At 51.3% G+C, this 18,967-nt stretch overlaps 2 protein-coding genes across 3 annotated transcripts in view; one reads left to right on the forward strand and one right to left on the reverse strand.

The window, feature by feature from the left end:
- The first annotated feature begins 5,553 nt into the window (after positions 1–5,553).
- Positions 5,554–13,685, forward strand: GZF1 (GDNF inducible zinc finger protein 1). Of its 2 annotated transcripts, XM_052650913.1 has the most exons (7): positions 5,564–5,593; positions 6,234–6,346; positions 6,727–8,120; positions 9,182–9,276; positions 10,704–10,871; positions 11,366–11,523; positions 11,783–13,685. In XM_052650913.1, exons 3-7 carry the CDS (start codon positions 6,748–6,750, stop codon positions 12,116–12,118), a joined length of 2,130 nt encoding a protein of 709 aa, XP_052506873.1. In that variant the 5' UTR covers positions 5,564–5,593; positions 6,234–6,346; positions 6,727–6,747; the 3' UTR covers positions 12,119–13,685. The 2 variants fall into 2 exon arrangements, with proteins under 2 accessions (XP_052506874.1, XP_052506873.1); XM_052650914.1 differs by lacking the exon at positions 6,234–6,346 and having other exon boundaries at positions 5,554–5,593.
- Positions 13,686–15,131: 1,446 nt separating this feature from the next.
- The window catches only part of NAPB (NSF attachment protein beta), a 35,580-nt gene continuing 31,744 nt past the window's right edge, over positions 15,132–18,967 (reverse strand). The window contains exon 11 of the mRNA XM_052650722.1: positions 15,132–18,086. Coding sequence (XP_052506682.1) covers positions 17,976–18,086 — 111 coding nt within the window. The 3' untranslated portion in view covers positions 15,132–17,975. The remainder of the gene's footprint in view (positions 18,087–18,967) is intronic.

Below are 18,967 nucleotides of genomic sequence, written 5' to 3' on the forward strand. Positions count from 1 at the left end.
AGACTGGACAGGGTCCTCAGGGCTCAGAGTTGCTAGGGGAGCAAGAACCCCCCACTGCAGGAGGTCTGTTTTCTAAGTCCAGATCTAAGCAGTCTTGGGCTCCCCAGGTGGTGCTAGTGGTAAAGAACCCACCTGCCAATGCAGGAGATGTAAGAAAGGCAGTTTGATTCCTGGGTTGGGAAGATTCCCTGGAGGAGGGCATGACAACCCACTCCAGTATTCTTGCCTGGAGAATCCCATGGAAGAGGAGCCTGGAGGGCTACAACCCGTAGGGTCGCAAAGAGTCAGACACGACTGAAGCAACTTAGCACACATGAACTAAGCAGTGCTGAGGCCTCAGAAAAACCACTCCAGTGCCCCAAGAAAAAAAAGATCCAGGTTCAGAGATAGCCAACTCCTCTTACAGAATGCTCCCCTCCAAAGGCTCATGACAGAAACTCTGATGACGGAGGTTGGTTCAGGAGACTAGAGGTGCACCAACTTGCTGAGGGAGGGTCCAGACACAGAGCCTTCTAATCCTCGAGGCTTTGAGGGGCTTTAGGTGAATGCAGAACTGTCTCATCTACAAGTGAGTGCCACATGTCATCAGGGTGCCCCACTGAAGGACATCAGCTGCTCTCTGACCACTGAGAGCTAGGTCAGACATCACTTGCTCTGTGGGTCTTCGCTAGTGCAGCTAGCACGCAGGCCCGCACTTCAGTGTAGCAGGGGCTCACAGCCCCTCTGAAGGGGGCTTGAAGAGGCAGACCTGTCTGTGATACAAATATGAAAAATCTTTGAGAGTCTCTGAAGTTCAAATACTTGGTAGAGTATTAACAGTTGTTACAGGCAGGAAGAACAACATCCCAAGAACAGCTCAAGATACTTTGCACAATTTTCAGCCCCGTTTTACAAATGAGGAAACTCGCTTTGTGTTTAAAAAAAAAGATTCCATATAGGCTTGCCCTATATGCACGGACCACTAGAAGGACTGGCAAAAACGTTAAGTACGGCTGTCCTTAGGAACTGGGTTCTAGAGTTTTAAGGCGGAGACAAGGCACTTGATGCCGAATGTCCTCGTAGATATTCATAGTGTGCGCATCATGTTTTTTTAAATTAAAATTTCATTTAATAATCAAGGCTGTTTTCACAGCAAGAAATAGGGGCATTCAAGTTGCGGACACCTCGAAGAGTGGCTTCCCGCCCCAGAGCGTCCCGACCTGAGCCTGACCCTACCAGTGAAGTATCCAAGTAGATACCGCTTTGAAACATCCTGGGTCCTCGGGGAAAAGAAAAAAAAAAGGAGGGGGGGCGTGTTTTATTAAAGATCACCACCTGGCCCTGTGAGAAGTTAAAGTCTGGAAACGCTGCCCAAATTTAAGGCAGGTAAAGACGTGCCTGATCTCATTGATACAGCCCCAGCTGACCCAATACGGCTTGGGCTGGCCCACTTGAACCGGATCGTACAGCCGGACAGCGCTAGAAAACCCCTGCCCGGCCCCAGGGCCGGGCCCCCACCCTGAACCCAAACCGCGAGGCCACGAGCCCCAGGCATGGACGCTCGATCCGCCTCCGCCCATTCAACGGCCACTAAGCCGCGCATCCCGGCGCACGCAGGGAGGCCAACAGCATCACCGGCGACGTCCGAGGACCCAATGGAAACCGAGGCTCCAGCCCCGCCCTTCGTCAGCGCCCGGTGGGCGGAGCGGGCGGCCTCCGGTGGGCGGGGCGGGCAGCTCCGGCTACCCTCCCTGGGCAGTTTAGAATTTGATGCGGGGAGCTGCTTACGGTCTGGTTCCAAAGATTCGCTTTTAAATCAGATCATTTCCTGGGTACAACAGCATACCTCCTTTATTCATTTCAGTATAGTGAAGGTTTCCGCAAACATTTTTCCAGCTTCAAGTATAATTGACAAATTGTCTTTAAAGTGTACATGATGATTTGATAAACATATACATCATGGAATTATTACGACGAGTTCCATTAAACACTTTTTAAAACGTTGTTTTAATGACTGCATAATAAACCAATGCATGGGTATATTCAGTTGTCTCCTTTTGGGCAAGTAGGTTGTTTCCAAATTTTTACTAACATAATAATTACCTGAAAGTTGTTCACTCCACTTCCTCAGAATGACTACAGGGGGTTACATGGAGATAAATATCTATTCCCCTGAGACTGCATTTCCCATGCAAACATTTGCTGCATCACAGATTGTGTTTGACTTCGGGTTAAACTTTGTCCTATTCATTATCATTGCTTTTTATAGTGATGTCTCTGCCATGCGTACATGTATGTGAGTTGTCCATTTGTATTCTTTGTTTTGTATTAGGCTGTTGGTGTTTCTTCATTTTCTAAAGCTTCTTTGAATAGCCTGCTGTAATTTCTACCTTGGAACCTGATCAGGTAGCATTTCTAAAGGAAACTGAATATAAAACTTATAATAATCACATCCAGTTTCTTCACTTTAATCATTAAAGCTATTATGACCCTGAATAAAGAAGTCCTTTCAGCACTGAACACTAACCAACTTGGGTAGAACACAGAATTTTGGCTGCTTTTTCCACATATCCTGGTTTTGTGTCTACTTGGACTTTTAACAATTCTAAATACTTAATATGCTCTTTTAAACACTTAGGCTCTTTGTTAATGACAAAGTAAGATTGCAGTGATGTTACATTTTATATGAAATTGTCCTATAAGAAGTGGTGCGTCGTCTGTTTGACATCTTGTGTTGAAGCAAAGTTGATTTCAAAATGTGCGTGGCCAGATTAAGTTTATCCAAATGTGGTGCTCATGATAAGAGGATATATGTATTTTTAAAACATACATGGCTTAATGGAATCTGAACTCTTTCCACAAATAAGGTGCTATTTGTTCGTATGTTTCCTATCTCCTATCATTAGCATATACACTTTTCTTGAAAACATTTTATTTGGGCACACATCTGGAAGAGGGAGGACTATTTTTTGAAACTGTTGAGAGTTTTGATAAACAGAACATCACGCTGAATACACTGTATGTGTAAAAATCCCTTGCTTAAAGTTGTTTTCATCCATCAATGAACATGTGAAGTTGGAATCCCCATGCACTGCTGGTGGGAATGGAAAATGGTGTGGTTGTCATGGAAAATAAGTTGGGGGTTCCTCAAAAAGTTAAACACAGAATTACCATACGGTCTAGCAATTCTACTTCTAGATACATACCCCAAAGAAATGAAAGCACGGACTCAGATTCTCGTACACCAGTATTCATAGCAGTCACTGGCAGACCGATACCAGGAGAGCACAGAGGTGAGAGATGGTAGGGATGTGGCCAGGTAGTAGGGCTGGAATGCTGGACTTTAATGGGAAGCCCCCCTTCATGTCCCCCCAGCACCTTAGAAACCACACTTCTCGGTATTCACTTTTGGATTCACACAAAACAAGACATGGAACATCTAGGATGCTACTGATACTTAATCATACCCTCCCTAGTTCCCATTTGATGTTTACCTGATCTGACAGGAGACAGCTCTGTTCTGTAGTGGCAGAGGCGTGTGACCAGCACAGAGCTAAGCTATGGAGGTTCAGTCCTAGCTGTCTTGTTCTCCCTGTGTGATCTTGGGTAAGCTAGCCAACCTCCCTCTGCCTCAGTCTCCTCATTCATATAATGGGTGTAATAATATTACCCCCTCAGAGTTTTGTGAGTAGTGACTAACATCAGTAATGGGGGAATGGTGTAATAGTGGCCCACCTTCTGTAACCATGAAGCACGCTCTGTTGTTATTATTCTGAGACTTGAGACCAGTTTGGGTGAAGTTGCTGGGAGGAGATCTGTTTGCAGGAGGAAGTCAGGGCCCCTGGTGAGGGAGGGGAAGAGACTCCCAGTCTGGAGAGAGACTAAACTCTCAGGGCATGCACCTGACCCTGAGGCCAACCTCCAGAAACTGGGATGACTTCTGGAAATCCTCCTGAGAAGAACAACTGTGGGATACACTTCCTAGTGCACCTGGAGGGAGGAAGAGCCCACGAGTGTGTGAGGAGGGGAGGGAACCGGCAGAGTCTCATGTTTTTTTTAGCTGCAGTAGAAAGCAGAGATTGTACGGTAGCTACAAATCAGAAGCTAGAAAGTAGGGCGGAACAGATGGTGGAACTGCTTATCTTGTTTGGGCTTCACTGTGAATAGCGGCTGACCCATTTCCCCAAGGTCACAGGCTTCTGCGCTGACTGCACCCAGGCAGGGCAGGTGGGCACAGTGCCAGGGGGCAGGGAGGGCGTGTGACATGTGCCCCGTGTGGAGGAAGTGTCGGGCCATGGCAAGCCGAGCTCAGTCTTCTGCCACACGGCGTCCAGTCTCCCTGGTCCTGGGCTCCTTCCACTAGTGACACTGTGATCATCAGGGCGAGGCCTCCCACTCTGTGATGGACTTGAGCGCTTATAGTCCTAAACATGGAAACTGAAGGATGATAGTTATTTTCAATGGCTTCCATTCCTCCTGCCCTAACTACATAGAAAAGAGGCTGCTGCCTAAGGCGCCCTTGCCTGGACCCTGGCACCCGGGCCCTGCTACCCGGGTCCACACTACGTCCCAGCCGCTTCAGGCAGATGTTTTCCAGACGGGTACAGAGACAGTAAGAGAGGGCTTGTTCTAGACGAGGACCGTGCAGAGGATCTGCCTCGTTTCTGGACGTTGTCTACACTGTGCAAACTGAACCAGAAGACACAGGATGAGAGGTCGGCCCAGGATATGTTGGGCCTCTGGGATAAATGAAGACAAAGGGAGGTTCGGAGCGGCGACGTGAAGCCTCCGGAATGGGGCGGGGGTCGGCCCAGGCCCCGGGATCGCCTACGGACAGCCGAAGGCTCGCACACCCCGGGAAGCGGTGGCCCGAGCGCGAAGCTCGCGGGCTCTCAGAGCAGACGCGGCTCCGGCTCACCTCCTGGCCGCCCGCGCGCCGCGCCTGCAGCCCACAGCGGCACCAGCCCCGACTCCGCTCGGTGCTGCTGGGCTAGACCTACAGATTTCTGCGGCACGTGACGGCGCCCCGCCCCCTCCAAGTGCCAAGCCCCTCCCCACCGCCCCGCCCCATTCCTGCGCCACGCCCCTCCTGGCCCCCTCCCACCGCCCCGCCCATATGACCCCACCCACCAGACGCTCCGCCCCATCTGGTGCCCCGCCCTCCTACTGTCCGCCCACCCGGCTGGGGCCCGGGAGGAGGGACCTGCGCGTGAGGCGCGGGTCTCCCCCACGGGGCATGTGACTTTCTCGGCCCTGCCCCCGCCCCCCTACCGCGTCGCGAGAAGCTCAGAGCCGCCGGCTCAGTGTTTGGCGCAGGCGCAGACCCTACTTCGCGGCGGGTGACGCAATCCTGCGCAGCCGGCAGGGCGTGCGGCGGCAGCGTGCGTCGGATCACGTAACTTTTCCGAACAGCTTCCGCCGCCTCCAGTGCCTGCGCAGGCCCTCCCCTCTACCAGCTGGGGGCGGGGCCGGGCCCGACGCGGCCAATCGGTGTCGCCCTCGCAGACCCCACCCCCGTGCCCCGCCCCCCGTCCGTCGGGCCGCCTGTCTGTCCGTCTGTCCGTTCCCAGGCCTAGTCCTCGGAAGCGTGTCTGCGGCGGCGGCGAGGTGGCGGGTACGCGGCCAGCGGGGCGGTGGGCGGCAGGCCTGGCCCCCGCCTCGCGCTCAGTGGCCACCCGCGGGCTGGGAAGCCGCCGAGGAGTCGGGGTCGGTTCAGCGGGCGGCGGGCTAGGGGAGAGGCGGCCACGGCCCCTGCGTCCGGAGGGCGCTGAGGGGCTGGACCGGGACCGGTGAGGCCGACCTAGGGACCCGACCGCACCGGGGGGACGGAGGCCGGGTCTGGGAGGACGGGCCCGACTGGAAGGCGGTGTGCTCTGGGGGAGGCGCAAGTCAGACCCGGCCGCTCCGTGACCGTGTCAGGGGGCGCCCCCGCGAAGGCTGCCCCGGGGTTGCTGGGCGGCCGGCGTGGCTGCCACCCCAACGGCGGCCTGTCCAGCCTCCAGCCCAGGAGCCGCTGTGGCCGGAGGGACTGAGGGCCCTGCTCCAGGTAGCGCAGCTGGACCCCAGCGCTGTGCCCCCGATCGCCCCAGTGCAGTAGGACGGGCGTCCGGGGGTGGAGATGCCGTGGATTGTCCGCTACTTTCCAGGAAGTTTTCTTCGTAGAAAGTAGATATTTTCTTCAATCGGTTGTTTCCAAAGTCAGACAGGGTTTGCTTTCCTAACCGTGGTGGCCATGTGTTTTATCTGGTTTCCAGATCAAAGCGTTTGTGTTTTGGTCGCTAAGTCGTGTGTCCGACTCTTGCAACCCCGGGGACTCTAGCCGGCCAGGCTCCCCAGTCCATGGGATTTCCCAGGCGAGAATACTGGAGTGAGTTGCCATTTCCTCCTCCTGATCAACGCAGCACAGTTTATTTATTGTTGCTTTAAATTCTGTTTACAAGGTCTGGGTCTGCAGGCAAATAACAATCACCTCGAGAAGCAAATTGTTGCTTTAACATACTTCATTAATAATATCTTTAGGGCAGCCTTAGTCTTTTTTCATACAAATGTCTCTGGAGGTACACTGGGACTTCAGAAAAAATGCTAAGATGTGATGTGTGACTTGAAAGTGTACGGGAGAAAAGTTAGATTTTTTAGGTCGTTAATCAGTTTATATCCTCTAAAGAACTGATATATAATCCTCACAGTTCTTATTCCTTCTGCTTCGAAGGTTGCTGTGGATGAATAATTCTTGGTTTGTGTTCAAAGGTGTTTCTGGGAAGAAGAAACATGGAGAGTGGTGCGGTCCTGCTAGAATCCAAGTCCTCCCCAATCAACCTCCTGCATGAGATGCACCAGCTCCGCCTGCTGGGTCACCTGTGTGACGTGACCGTCAGCGTGGAATACCAGGGCGTCCGGGAGGAATTCATGGCCCACAAGGCAGTGCTGGCAGCCACCAGCAAGTTTTTTAAGGAAGTGTTCCTTAACGAGAAGACTGTGGATGGTGCCAGGACTAACGTCTACTTAGACGAAGTGCAGGTAGCCGACTTTGCTTCCTTTCTTGAGTTTGTCTACACGGCCAAGGTACAGGTCGAGGAAGACCGGGTACAGCGCATGCTGGAAATGGCGGAAAAGCTGAAGTGTTTGGACTTATCCGAAACTTGTTTTCAGCTGAAGAAGCAGATGTTAGAGTCGGTACTTTTGGAGTTGCAGAATTTCTCAGAGTCTCAGGAGGCAGAAGGGAGCAGCGGCACCCAGGTTACGGCTGCTCTCGCCCCTGAGGCCTGGGCAGGGGTGGCCCCTGATGGCCCTCTGGCCAATGGGGTTGCCAGTTCTTTGGATCCCCCAGCAGAGAGAATCAGCAATGGCCTGTTGCCAGATCTGACCCCGAGGAAGTCCAGGGAGAAGCCAGACAAGAGGAAAGAGGTGGCTAAGCCCCCCTACCCCAAGCTCAGAAGGGCCAGTGGGCGGCTGGCGGGGAGGAAGGTGTTCGTGGAAATCCCTAAAAAAAAGTACACGCGCCGACTCCGGGAGCAGCAGAAGAGTGCTGAGCAGGACATGGGGGGCTGCGGGGGCCCCCGGGAGCCCAGCCCAGAAGCCCTGGAAACCGAGAAAGAAGCAATCACGAAGGACGAGGACAGCGAGGCTGGGGCAGGGGCGGAGGCCGCGCCACCCAAAGTGGGGCGAGGTGAGGAGGGGGACGAGGAGGAGGAGGGAGAAGAGGGCCCGGGTCGGCGGAGGAGCAACTTCCAGTGTACGCGCTGTGAGAAGGCCTTCTTGTACGAGAAGAGCTTCCTGAAGCACGTGCGGCTCCACCACGGCATGGCCACCGAGGTGGTGCACCGCTGCGACACCTGCGGCCAGACCTTTGCCAACCGCTGCAACCTGAAGGGCCACCAGCGGCACGTTCACAGCAGCGAGCGCCACTTCCCGTGCGAGCTGTGCGGCAAGAAGTTCAAGAGGAAGAAGGACGTGAAGCGGCACGTGGTGCAGGTGCACGAGGGCGGCGGCGAGCGGCACCAGTGCCAGCAGTGCGGCAAGGGCCTGAGCTCCAAGACGGCGCTGCGGCTGCACGAGCGCACGCACACCGGCCACAAGCCCTACGGCTGCTCCGAGTGCCCGGCCACCTTCTCGCAGCCCTCAGCCCTCAAGACCCACCTGAGGTAGGCCTGGGGTGGGCGTGGAGGCGTGGGCGGCTGGTGTGGTCCCCTCTCCCTGGAGGGGTCACTGTTCCGTTGCTTCTTCTCGAAGTCGGGGGCTGCTTCCATTGTCTGAGTTCTCCCTGGAGACAGATGCGGGGATGGCGCTCTCTGGGTGGGGCCTGGGCTGATGGGGACCCCAGCCTCCCGTTGGGGCTCAGGGGCCCCTCTCCACCCCTTACAGCCCCCCATCACCTCTGCTGAGTCGGGCCAGAGACCCCAGACCGCCTTACTTTGGGACCCCGGCCTGAGACCAGTCGGGTGGCACGGTCTCCCTGGAGACTTTAGCCAAGGGACACTTCTCTGGGTGTGGAGAGTGCCTGCCACCTGTCAGTCTGATAAGCTCCAGGGTTAGGACAGTTAGGGATTCCATGTATTGATTCTGAAGTACAGGTAGGTGACATTCAGTTTTTAAATAAATTCCCTTCTGATGCTCAGTACTTATACTTGAAATTCAGACAAAGCAGTTTTCCACTCTCCCTGAGATCTGCCCTCACCCTGGGCCAGTCTGGGGGTGGTAGGTGTGTGTTCATTGTCCTTTTCCTGCCCCAGCCTGGCTTAGGAAGGGCTCAGGAAACGTGGTGATGGTCACTCCGTTCTTGCCCCGACATGCAGGGCTGACATGTGTGCCCTGGGGACCAGCTGGCTTCATGTGTTAACAGTAAAGGACAGTAAAGGTTTTGACCACATGGTTCTTTGTCAGTCTAGGTGACTGTTCTTAATGAGGCAGTTTTATAAATACCATGTGGTGCTATTGAGTGTCTTAATCTGTGGAGGTTCGGCCTCTGCCTGCATGTGGGGCACCACTAACCACACGGCCTATTTGGGGGGCTCTGTGTCCGGCAGGACTTGGCAATCTTGCCTCAGGCAGAGACTGACTTGGGGCTGAGAGTCCTGGGCCTCACTACCTTTAATTCCTTCACATTTGGGCTTGTGGAGCAAAGGGTTTCTGCAGGTGAGGGAGGAGCTTGGTGATGCAGAGTGAGCTTTGGAACACAATCTGAATTACTCTTTTATGGTTTCAGAATTCACACGGGGGAAAAACCTTTTGTCTGTGATGAATGTGGTGCAAGATTCACTCAGAACCACATGCTGATTTATCATAAAAGGTGTCACACAGGTAAATATGCTGCTGTGATTGAATATCTTTCCTGTAGGAGGGAAACTGCAGTTTATTAGTTTAGATGTTGCTGTCTGCCTGGGGTTCAGGTTAAAGCCGGGATTTGCTTCCTCATCTAGGAAGTGAGCACAAGTAAATGAATAAAATATGCCCACTGCCTCCAGTACCATGTGCCCATGGCCATGACCTTTGTGTACTGCTGGTCCTGTGTCCGAGGCATCCAGAGGTAGCCTGGTGTTTCAGCCCCAAGTTCCCTTTCCAAGAATCTTTCTCAAAGAAACTGCTCAGAATGTGGGGAAAGCCATATGCTGTTATCTCCATTCTTGCTGTTTCTAATAACACAGCATCAGGAACAAATGGACCATCCAGCCCCAAGAAAGTGGTTCAATAATCGGGTAAATCCACCCCGTCCCACCCAGGACCAAGCCTTTCGGCCTAAGGTCTCTGAATAATTACGAAAAATGCCTGTGCTTGGTTGTCAACTTGAGATTCACAATGAAGCATATGGTGAATCCCAGCTTTCCTGAAAACCTGCAGACTTAAGAGTTATGAGGTGTTGAAGTGGTGGAATTATGGGGTTGTCAGAAATTTTGTGGTATAATTTCATCATGCAAGGGAGAACGTTTAAGCTCTCCATTCTGATTCTGCGCAGTGCTCCTGGGGTCAGAGCCCCGGGGAGTCCAGCTGTTGGGTATTGTGCTTATCACACAAGCCCAGTTTTTTCCTGCCTGCATTTAAAAGTGTTTACTTCTCTGCACTGTCCTGTGAGCCTCAAGTTCAGATGGTGAGACAGATGAGCCACTTAATGATGTGAACTTCTAGACTGAAAAAGCAGAAGTGGTGTCTGATCAGAGTGGAGGAGGGAGTCAGATCACACTGAAGCATTCAGTTAGAGCTGGTCATTTGATGGACTTGCTAATATGTTCAGGTTTCATTGAAGCCAGTTTCGGCATTTGAGAAGTCAGGGCAAACCTAACAGAGGAGTCGGGGGTGCAGACTGCGCAGCATGGAGGGTGGACGCCCTCCTGGTTCTCACCTGCCCAGGTCGGGGGTCGCTGCTCCAGGGCAGCCACGTGTGTTCACCACAGACTCCGCTCCCTTCCGGAAGGGCTTCTGCTAGAGACCCACCACAGCCCTGTGGAAAAGTCCAACTTTTCCAGCAGACTGTTCTTGTTTGGGAATGACTGCATTTCCAAAATGTGAGCTGGCTGGACGTGCTCTTTCATCCTAATCTACTGGAATCTTTCTGGGGATTTCCAGTGGGCAATTCCACCAACTTTGGGTAGCTAAGCACTGTACCTGAGTAGATGTTTCTGAGTAGTTTTCACAAGAGAGGGTAGCCTGCAGCCTGTCGGGGCACTTCGGAGGGTGAACCTGGTCCTCCCGCCTGTGTCACATCTAACTCCCTGTTTCCTCTCTCTGTGTAGGTGAGAGGCCTTTCATGTGTGAAACGTGTGGCAAGAGTTTTGCTTCCAAGGAGTATTTAAAACATCACAATAGGATCCATACTGGGTCCAAACCCTTTAAATGTGAAGTTTGTTTCAGGACTTTTGCTCAGCGGAATTCACTTTACCAGCATATCAAAGTCCACACAGGTATGGCTGGAATGTCGCCAGAGATGGGAGGTCAGTGTGCAAGAAAACATCCTGAAGGTTTTATTGAAAAATTATTTGGAATTTTAACTTTACATTATATGCCTTAATAGCATTTAAAACTTTCCTGAGTTTCTAGTTTCTCTGACAAACTGGAAAGGTCTGAACATGTGTACACAGATGTGGACATGTGAACGTTTTCAAACCTTCAGATTAGAACTAGGGGTGACGGTGTGCATGTCTTTTTGGGACACCACACGTGTGCATGGTCAGATGTGACTAGAAAGTAGGTGAGCTGCCCACAGCCACTGCACCAGCTGTGGGTGAGGCCACGGCCCCCGGGGCCCCTTGTGGCCGGGGGTGGGCGGGGGGTGGCGTGTGCTCCTGTGGCCCTGCTGTGGCGGGGGGTGGGGGGGCGGGGGGTGCCACTGTGCCGCCACAGAGCAATAGGCAGCCCCTTCCCCTCCCTTCCCCCTCCCTCCATCCCTTCCCCTCAGGGGAGCGGCCATACTGCTGTGACCAGTGCGGCAAGCAGTTCACGCAGCTCAACGCCCTCCAGCGCCATCACCGGATCCACACAGGGGAGAAGCCGTTCATGTGTAACGCGTGCGGGCGGGCGTTCACCGACAAGTCCACGTTGCGGCGGCACACCTCGGTGAGCCAGGCTGGCCCCGGGGTGCTGCTTCCAGCTGCGCGGCCCTGGATGGCGGAGTGCCCGTCCTCCTGCCTTGGGGCCCTCCGTCCGGGAGGGGGGCCTGGTGCTGGCCGAGTCCATTCTGACGGGGACCGCGGTGAAGACGGGTCTGATGGGTGGAGAAGGCTGTCAGGCCCAGTGACAAGTGGCTGTGAACCAGGGGTCTGTAGACCCTGGGCAGGGACACGTGGGTGACCGCTGTTGTGCGCTTGCTCCGCAGATCCATGATAAGACGACTCCATGGAAGTCCTTCCTGGTCATCGTGGACGGCTCCCCGAAGAACGGCGACGGCCACAAGACTGAGCAGCCTGATGACGAGTACGCGCCGTCCAAACTCTCCGATAAATTGCTGTCTTTTGCAGAAAATGGCCATTTTCACAACCTGGCCACCCTCCAAGGCAGCATGCCTGCCATGCATGAGGACAGCCCTGCAGACCCAGCCTGCAAGTCCGACGGCCCTGTGGGGTCCCAGGACACGCTGCTGGCCACTGCCATCAGTGAGCTTAGTGAGCTGACACCACAGACAGAGCCAGGCCCACATAGCTCTGCTCTCTGACCCACGTGGACTGGAGCGGGGTCACCTGCCTGGAGGGTTCCAGCCTGCACTTGCACGGGAGGGCTGGATGTGAGCTTTCGTCAGGGGCTAAGAACTGCAGGCCAAGAAGCAGGCAAGGATGGCTTCCACAGTTTTCTGAACTGCTACTTGCACGTCGCTATCAAGTCACTTCTCAAGCTTTCCCTTAGAAATCCTGACCCGCATGACCTCAGCCACACTTCATCAGCAAACAAGGCAGTTAGCGTCGCCTCACTGACTTCTGGTGGCAGCGCCCTGATGCCCAGCAACCCTGACACTCACAAGGCCACGGTTACTGCTCAGCTTAGTCATGGGGCAGAGTGCCAACCCTGCTCCTGGAGCTGTGTACCGGCTTGCTGCCTTAGGCTTTGTGTAGGTTTGTTTCTGATACTTTAAAGCTATTTTTCTACCAAGGTGAAAGAAAACTGGGACCACATATTTATTTTCAGCTGTTTCTTTCCTGTCAAACTGAAGCCCATCAGAGATGCTCTGGGCTGAAGAGATGAACGACAGCACTTGGCCCCCACCCTGCTTGTAGGCACTAAACCGAACACTTGCCAGGTAGCTGCTCATAGCACACATGCAACTAGGAAGTTGGTCATTAAAATGACTTGAAGTGAAATGTGGCCATCAGGTTTCCTTCCTAAAAACCCAATTAGGTAAAAGCTGTCCTACCAAAGACTAGCAGAAAACAGTGGAGTAGTTTTCGCAAAGAGGTGTGAAAAAAGCCAGGGGCTGAGAACACTTGAAACATAGTGTAGTTATTTTATCCATAAGCAGCAATGCAGTGGTTGTGGCAAATCTAAGAACACAAGAGTATTGGTAGTTTTGCTAGACTTTTTTGACTTCATTTCTGTGATTTTCAGAAACCCAGTGTTTTTCATTAATGCGTGAGGAGCCTGACACAGGCAAGTCACTGACACACGTTCCCCTGGGAGCATGAGCAGATTGGGCAGCAGGGACCAAGCGCCTCTGCACGCTCCTTCCTCTCTGATTAGCCTTAACAGTGGACCATGGAATGGCCAGCCTTGTCTTAAATGTGCCTGTCTCACACTGGCCACTCTTGCCTAAGTGGCATTTGCATCCCGCCCCAGCCTGGTTCTTGACCCACTGGCAAGGGCGGTTCACCGTGTGCACAGTGCTTTGACTCACAGGTGACCCAGATCAAAAGCAAAGAATTCCTCTGTCACTAGTCGCTCTTTTTCTTAAATTTTAATTTATTAAACTTGCTGTGAAAACACTCATTTTCTAAGAGAAAGGTACTGTATGTTTAAGTCCAAGATGGAGACACAGGTGCACGAAACACCAGAGGAAGACCCAAGATGCTTTCTTCCCCATGAAACGCTGACAGTGCCCCGGGGGGCTGACAGGCCACACGCCTGCTCCTGGGGTACTGAGTCCCACGCGTCTCCTGCTGTGACAGCAACACCCTCTTGTATTTACAGAAGTTATTTTCACACGTTTCCTCTCAACAGAACGAACCTGCCCACTGATGAACTGTTTTATGGGATAAAGTCATCTTAACGAGAAGGAATTTAAATAATAGATTATTTTGTTACCTACTGGAATTAATTTTTGTCTTGAATTTGTTTTAGAGATTCTACAAAAGTTTTATGTGTTAATAAATGTTTGTTTTGTAAAAATAGTTTTGCAAGGCTGTTTATTTTCATGATTAGAATTCATGTTCTGTAGAAATCAGATTCCTGATTGAAACAGGTATTTGCATTTTCTGGTCCTTGGAGAGTCTCGCCAACCCTGTCTGCTGCACTTGTTCTGAGATGTGACCGGCCCGGCCCTGTGCACAGGCCTGGCCTCGTCACGGCCATGGTGAGTCTGCTCCACAAAGCCTCCTCTGTCTACAGTCACTTGTCTGTCTGCTTCTGGGGAGCGGAAGGGAGGGGAGGGCTGCTTCCTAAACTGCTGAAGGCGCGTCTCAGGGATCTGGGGACATCTCCGTTTCTCCCCATGTGGGTGCTGTGTTGCCAGGTCAGTGTCAGCCCCAGATGCTCTGGACATGCTACCCAAGGGGGCCATTTTGCACCTTCTAGCCTTCGTGTGGAAGATGCAGTCAGCCCAAACTCCAGAGCTCCCCTGCCTCTGCTTTTACCCAAAATTTGTTGTACAGACTTTGAAAATAAATTTGGCAAGGTCGTAAGGAAAGACCTTTCTTAAAGATAACCTTCACAGATATGTGGTTTTACTGAAGACAGTCACCTAAACTGACCAATGTGAGTGTGAGTTATAATCTAAACTCTAACTGGCATGTCACGTGCCTTGCCACAGCAAGGACATTTTTTGAGACCAAAGAGTGCCTGTCCCCTTTCCCCTTAACTTGATGGTGTTCCTGTTGCTTAAGGTGAAAGGCGATTTGTTCACAAGCACCAAGGCAGGCAGGAAGGTACCAGGCACAGGGCCAGGTGGCACATCAGTCAGACCCAGCTGATGCCTAGCAACTGCCCACTTCCCTCCACTGGCAAGGGGCTATGGGACCCTCCCTGAGGCTGGCCAAACCCACCACAAGGGCTTCTGTTAGGAAACAAAGATTCTGAGAGAGGCATCTGAATGAGAAACTTACCTTGAGGATCAACGACGGGGCAGAGCTCCGACATGGGACCACGTGTTAGTCTATTCATTGTGAGTTTGCCTCGAATGATCTTTGAGGGACCTGACCGAGGCACTGAGCACCAAGTCAACGTGGCTCCGCCAAGACAGACCGAATGCTGGCCTCTGCCACCAAGGCGCCGCCCCTCCCTGAACCTTGTCAGAGCTCCCTGACCTGGCAGCAGCAAGGATGGGAATGCGGAGACTGCAGAGCCCTTGGCAGACCAGCAGTGGCACCAACAGACAGGATGGGTCTTCACAGAGCCCGGACAGCCATGCCCACTGCCCGGGGACACCTTCCAGAATGAAAAGCCAGCCCTGACCTGTGCAAACCAGCCAGGAAAGACACACCACGCTGCTCATAACTGGGACTTTATTTACTGTACAGGTTCACACAAAATACACAGACTCTGTGAAGGTGGATTTATCATCCAGGGTGAGTTTTCATAATACACCCTCCCCGACAGCCCCAGGGAAGAGAGACCCAGGCCCCCCGCAGAAGCCCTGGGGGTTGACTCTGGGCATCTGAAACACATGGTGTCAGAGGAAACAAGAAACGCACACGCTGTGGTTACAGGGGCACTGTCACACGCGGTCACGGCTGTGCAAGGACACTGCTTCCAAATCATTCAGTAAAAAAGAAGTTCACACAAGCTAGAAAAATGTTGCCACAAAAAGCAAAGCTTTCCCATAAGAAATTTTAACTCTTAACAATGAACTAAACATGACTTGCTAAAATATGAAGACTGTAACATAGTCATTATATTTTGTTCATAAATAACAATTTATAAATGCTGGAAGTCACCGCTATGAGTCACAGCACTGCCCACTCTGATGGAATGTTTCTAGGGAGGAAGCCTGGAGCTGTTCCTGAGACGTTTTTCTTCTCACTTTTATGTTCTAGTGGTCTGTTCTAGCCATTACAATTATTTTTTACTTTTTCATGTGAAATATTAAAAACAAAAGCATCTTAACTCAGGCACTGGTCCTAGTGTTCAACATACCAACTCTGATGTGATAAAAGTGAGAGTGGCTCAGTGTCCCAACCCTTCGACCCTGTGGATGATACAGTCCATAGGATTCTCCAGGCCAGAATACTGCAGTAGGTGGCTGTCCTTTCTCCAGAGTATCTTCCCATCCCAGGGACTGAAAATGGTGCCAACAGTATTTCTCAAAACCACAGATCTTCAGACAGGGGTCTGTCAGGGGATCAGGATAAAAAGCTAATAAACAAAAACGTCATTCAGTTTTTCCTTTACATGGTCAGACCACAAGTTTCCTTAACAAGTGGAAGCAGACTTTCCAGACCAGCAACAAAAGTGCATGACTGGCAGGGAGGGTTACTGACCCCTGGGTAGGCAGGCCTGCAGCTAGCAGACACACGCTCATCTCACCCGTGTGCTTCTGACAGGCTGGGCACTGAATCACGTAGAGCAACAAAACCCCACTTCTCTAAGTGTGTTTTTCTTAAAAGGTTCTGATAGAAAGTGAAGAAGTACCAAGCAGGCTCTGTTCCAAAATGGACCATAACCAACAGCCAGCTTTCTTTTAAGGATCCCAGACCTTTGAAGGAAAGAAGGAATCCTCACTGGATACCAGGGTCCAAGGTCAGAGTACCCCATGTCTCCTGGTCCACTGCGACTGCCCTGTGGGCTGGGATAGAGCCACCACTGCCCCTCCTCTCCACCAGCCCAGGCCACATAGATGACTCCACAACTACAGCCACCGAATCCTCACAGCTGCCCACAGGGCTGCTCCACGATCAGGCCTCCGCTGGTCCTTCTCAGCCTCCTTTCTGCCTTCTCTGCCTCCTTCCTCCCTCCTAGTCGGACTTGTTCCCCATCCCCAAACCTTCCTCCCAGCTCAGCCCTCAACCTGGACCCACTCTCTATTTCTGCCCAATAGCACCTTTGAATCCCAGTTGCTGGCCATCCAAAAATTCAACACCTTTCAAATACCAGTTAACATCTAACAGGACATAGGAAATCCCATTTATCTGTCAACACTGCCATTACCTAGCAATAAATGCACATCAAACAAATCACTTAGAAGAGATTCACGAAACGAGCACGTCTAAAGCACAAGGTTATTAGCACGTAACATCAAGGGCAGGGATTAAGTTCATAGGTCAACAGCACACATATATAAGTCAAAACAATAGGATAGAACTCAAATACACCAGATAAAACAATCCATCAGCTAAGGACAGGTCCCCTCAGAAGCTCACTGGGGCTCTTTCCTGATGGTGCAGTAAACTGTACTGTACTCAGCCCACCAAGCCCATCGTGTCCAATTAACAGATAAAATGAGTAACAGACAATTAAAAATGAAAATGAATAACATACAAGCTTCGACTGAGATAACCTCCCGGCTCTGGTGAGGATGTACACAAGGGGGCACACGGGGTGCCCTCTCAAAGTGGGAAAGTGTGTGAACATGAAAGGAAAGGGATATGCCAGTTCAAACACCTTTCTGTGAAGGTGAAGCAAGGGTCCTGCCCCAACTAGAAGTGGACACTCCCTCCAGGAAAGGAAGACACCTGTCTCTCCTAGATCTCACGCACAGTGCACTTATGAGCTCAGGTTCACCTCCACACGGCCACACACACGAGCAGGCTGTGTCAGGAAGCTCCCTCATCCCCAGTGCAAGCAGCCAGCAGGCCTGGCTGACCTGAATTCTCACGTGCACATCAGCTACAGAACAATACACAAGAGCAGGGAAACGGGTCACTGGCACCATCAAAAGAATCACGAGATAACAAAAAGGATAAATAATTCTAATGAGGAAAGCCATAAATGCATTCTGAACCACCATCCTACACTAAACAAACACGTTTAGAAAATCCACCAAGGTGCAGGTTCACAGAGAACATGCAAAGCATCTATTACAACAACTGGGTTGGGTACCAAGTCCAGGGAAAGGGACATAAAAACGTGGCAAAATGAAACACAAGCTCTGCACATACTGAAATACCAAGGAGGAAGATTCTGGAGCAGTTCTTGGAAAACTGGGGACTCTGACAAGCGGGAGGCAGCCCATCACACACTCACAAGATGCCTAAGAGCAGCCCACCGGCCCACAGCATGGTGACACACGCGGCGGCTTAAACACACACACACACACATCGTCAGGCTCATGTGCAACGAAATGAAGCCGTTGAATGGGCATCCCACAATGATCACTGGCCCTAACGCAAAATGAACAAGTAATCGGCGGCATGCCGCAGGGACACTGTGCCTCACTTGAGGTCTCCGTCCCCCTCCCCGTCCCCCTGGATGGATTTCTTGATGCGCAGCAGCATGGTGGTGAGCCACTGGTCCAGGCGGGAGATGGAGTCAAACTCCTTCACCTGGTGAAGGGAAGAGAAGCAGAAAATGGTCCACAGAAACACAGTCAAACACAGAATTACACCATACTAACTCTAAAATCATTCATTCTAGTTTACAACTTTCTTCATTAAGAGCTTTTTACATTGCTCTTATGCTAACATGCTGTGGCAAAAATCCACAGCAGCCTTCGTAACTGGACAGAGAACATGTTTAACATGACAAAGGACATTAAGACTTTGTATAAGGACAAAGGGATGTGGAAAATTAATGTGGCTCCAGTCTCCAATGAACACAAAACATAGTTGCAGAGACAGACCAAAAGGAAAAATTCCTTCAACTCATTTCCATGAGTCATTAAAGAATGGACTTTCACAGGGTGAAAACAGTTTTGTAGCAAAAGTTAAAGGGGGAAACTCGCTGTCCCACCATGGCTTCAAAGCCAGGTTGAATGAATTACTGAAGGGCACTAAGAAATTCACTTTGATTCTAAACGTAAAATGGAAAAATATGGGAAAACAGGAAATTGGTGAATGTAAAAAAAATTTTTTCCATTTTATGCCAAGAATATAACAAACTCTCACTGCTTTATTTTTATGTTTTAAATTTAACTGATTTAACTGATATTACTTCACACTTATTTATGGATCAGATTATTTTCCATAGAAAATACCCAAATAAATCATAACTGTATGTGATATATATTTGCCTTGCAGCTACAGTCAGCAGAGCTCATAGACCGTCTTAATTTTGAAGGTTGGTGGAATCTAAAAACATTTCTTTTGGAAAACAACACAGATATAGCACAATAATGTCCAAATAGATGTTTAGCATTTATACAATGAAAAAGAGAAGTTGTATCTACAATGTAAACTTTCAGAGAACACACTAAATCCCAAAGGGG

This window comes from Budorcas taxicolor, chromosome 13, assembly GCF_023091745.1.
Source record: "Budorcas taxicolor isolate Tak-1 chromosome 13, Takin1.1, whole genome shotgun sequence".
Taxonomy (NCBI): domain Eukaryota; kingdom Metazoa; phylum Chordata; class Mammalia; order Artiodactyla; family Bovidae; genus Budorcas; species Budorcas taxicolor.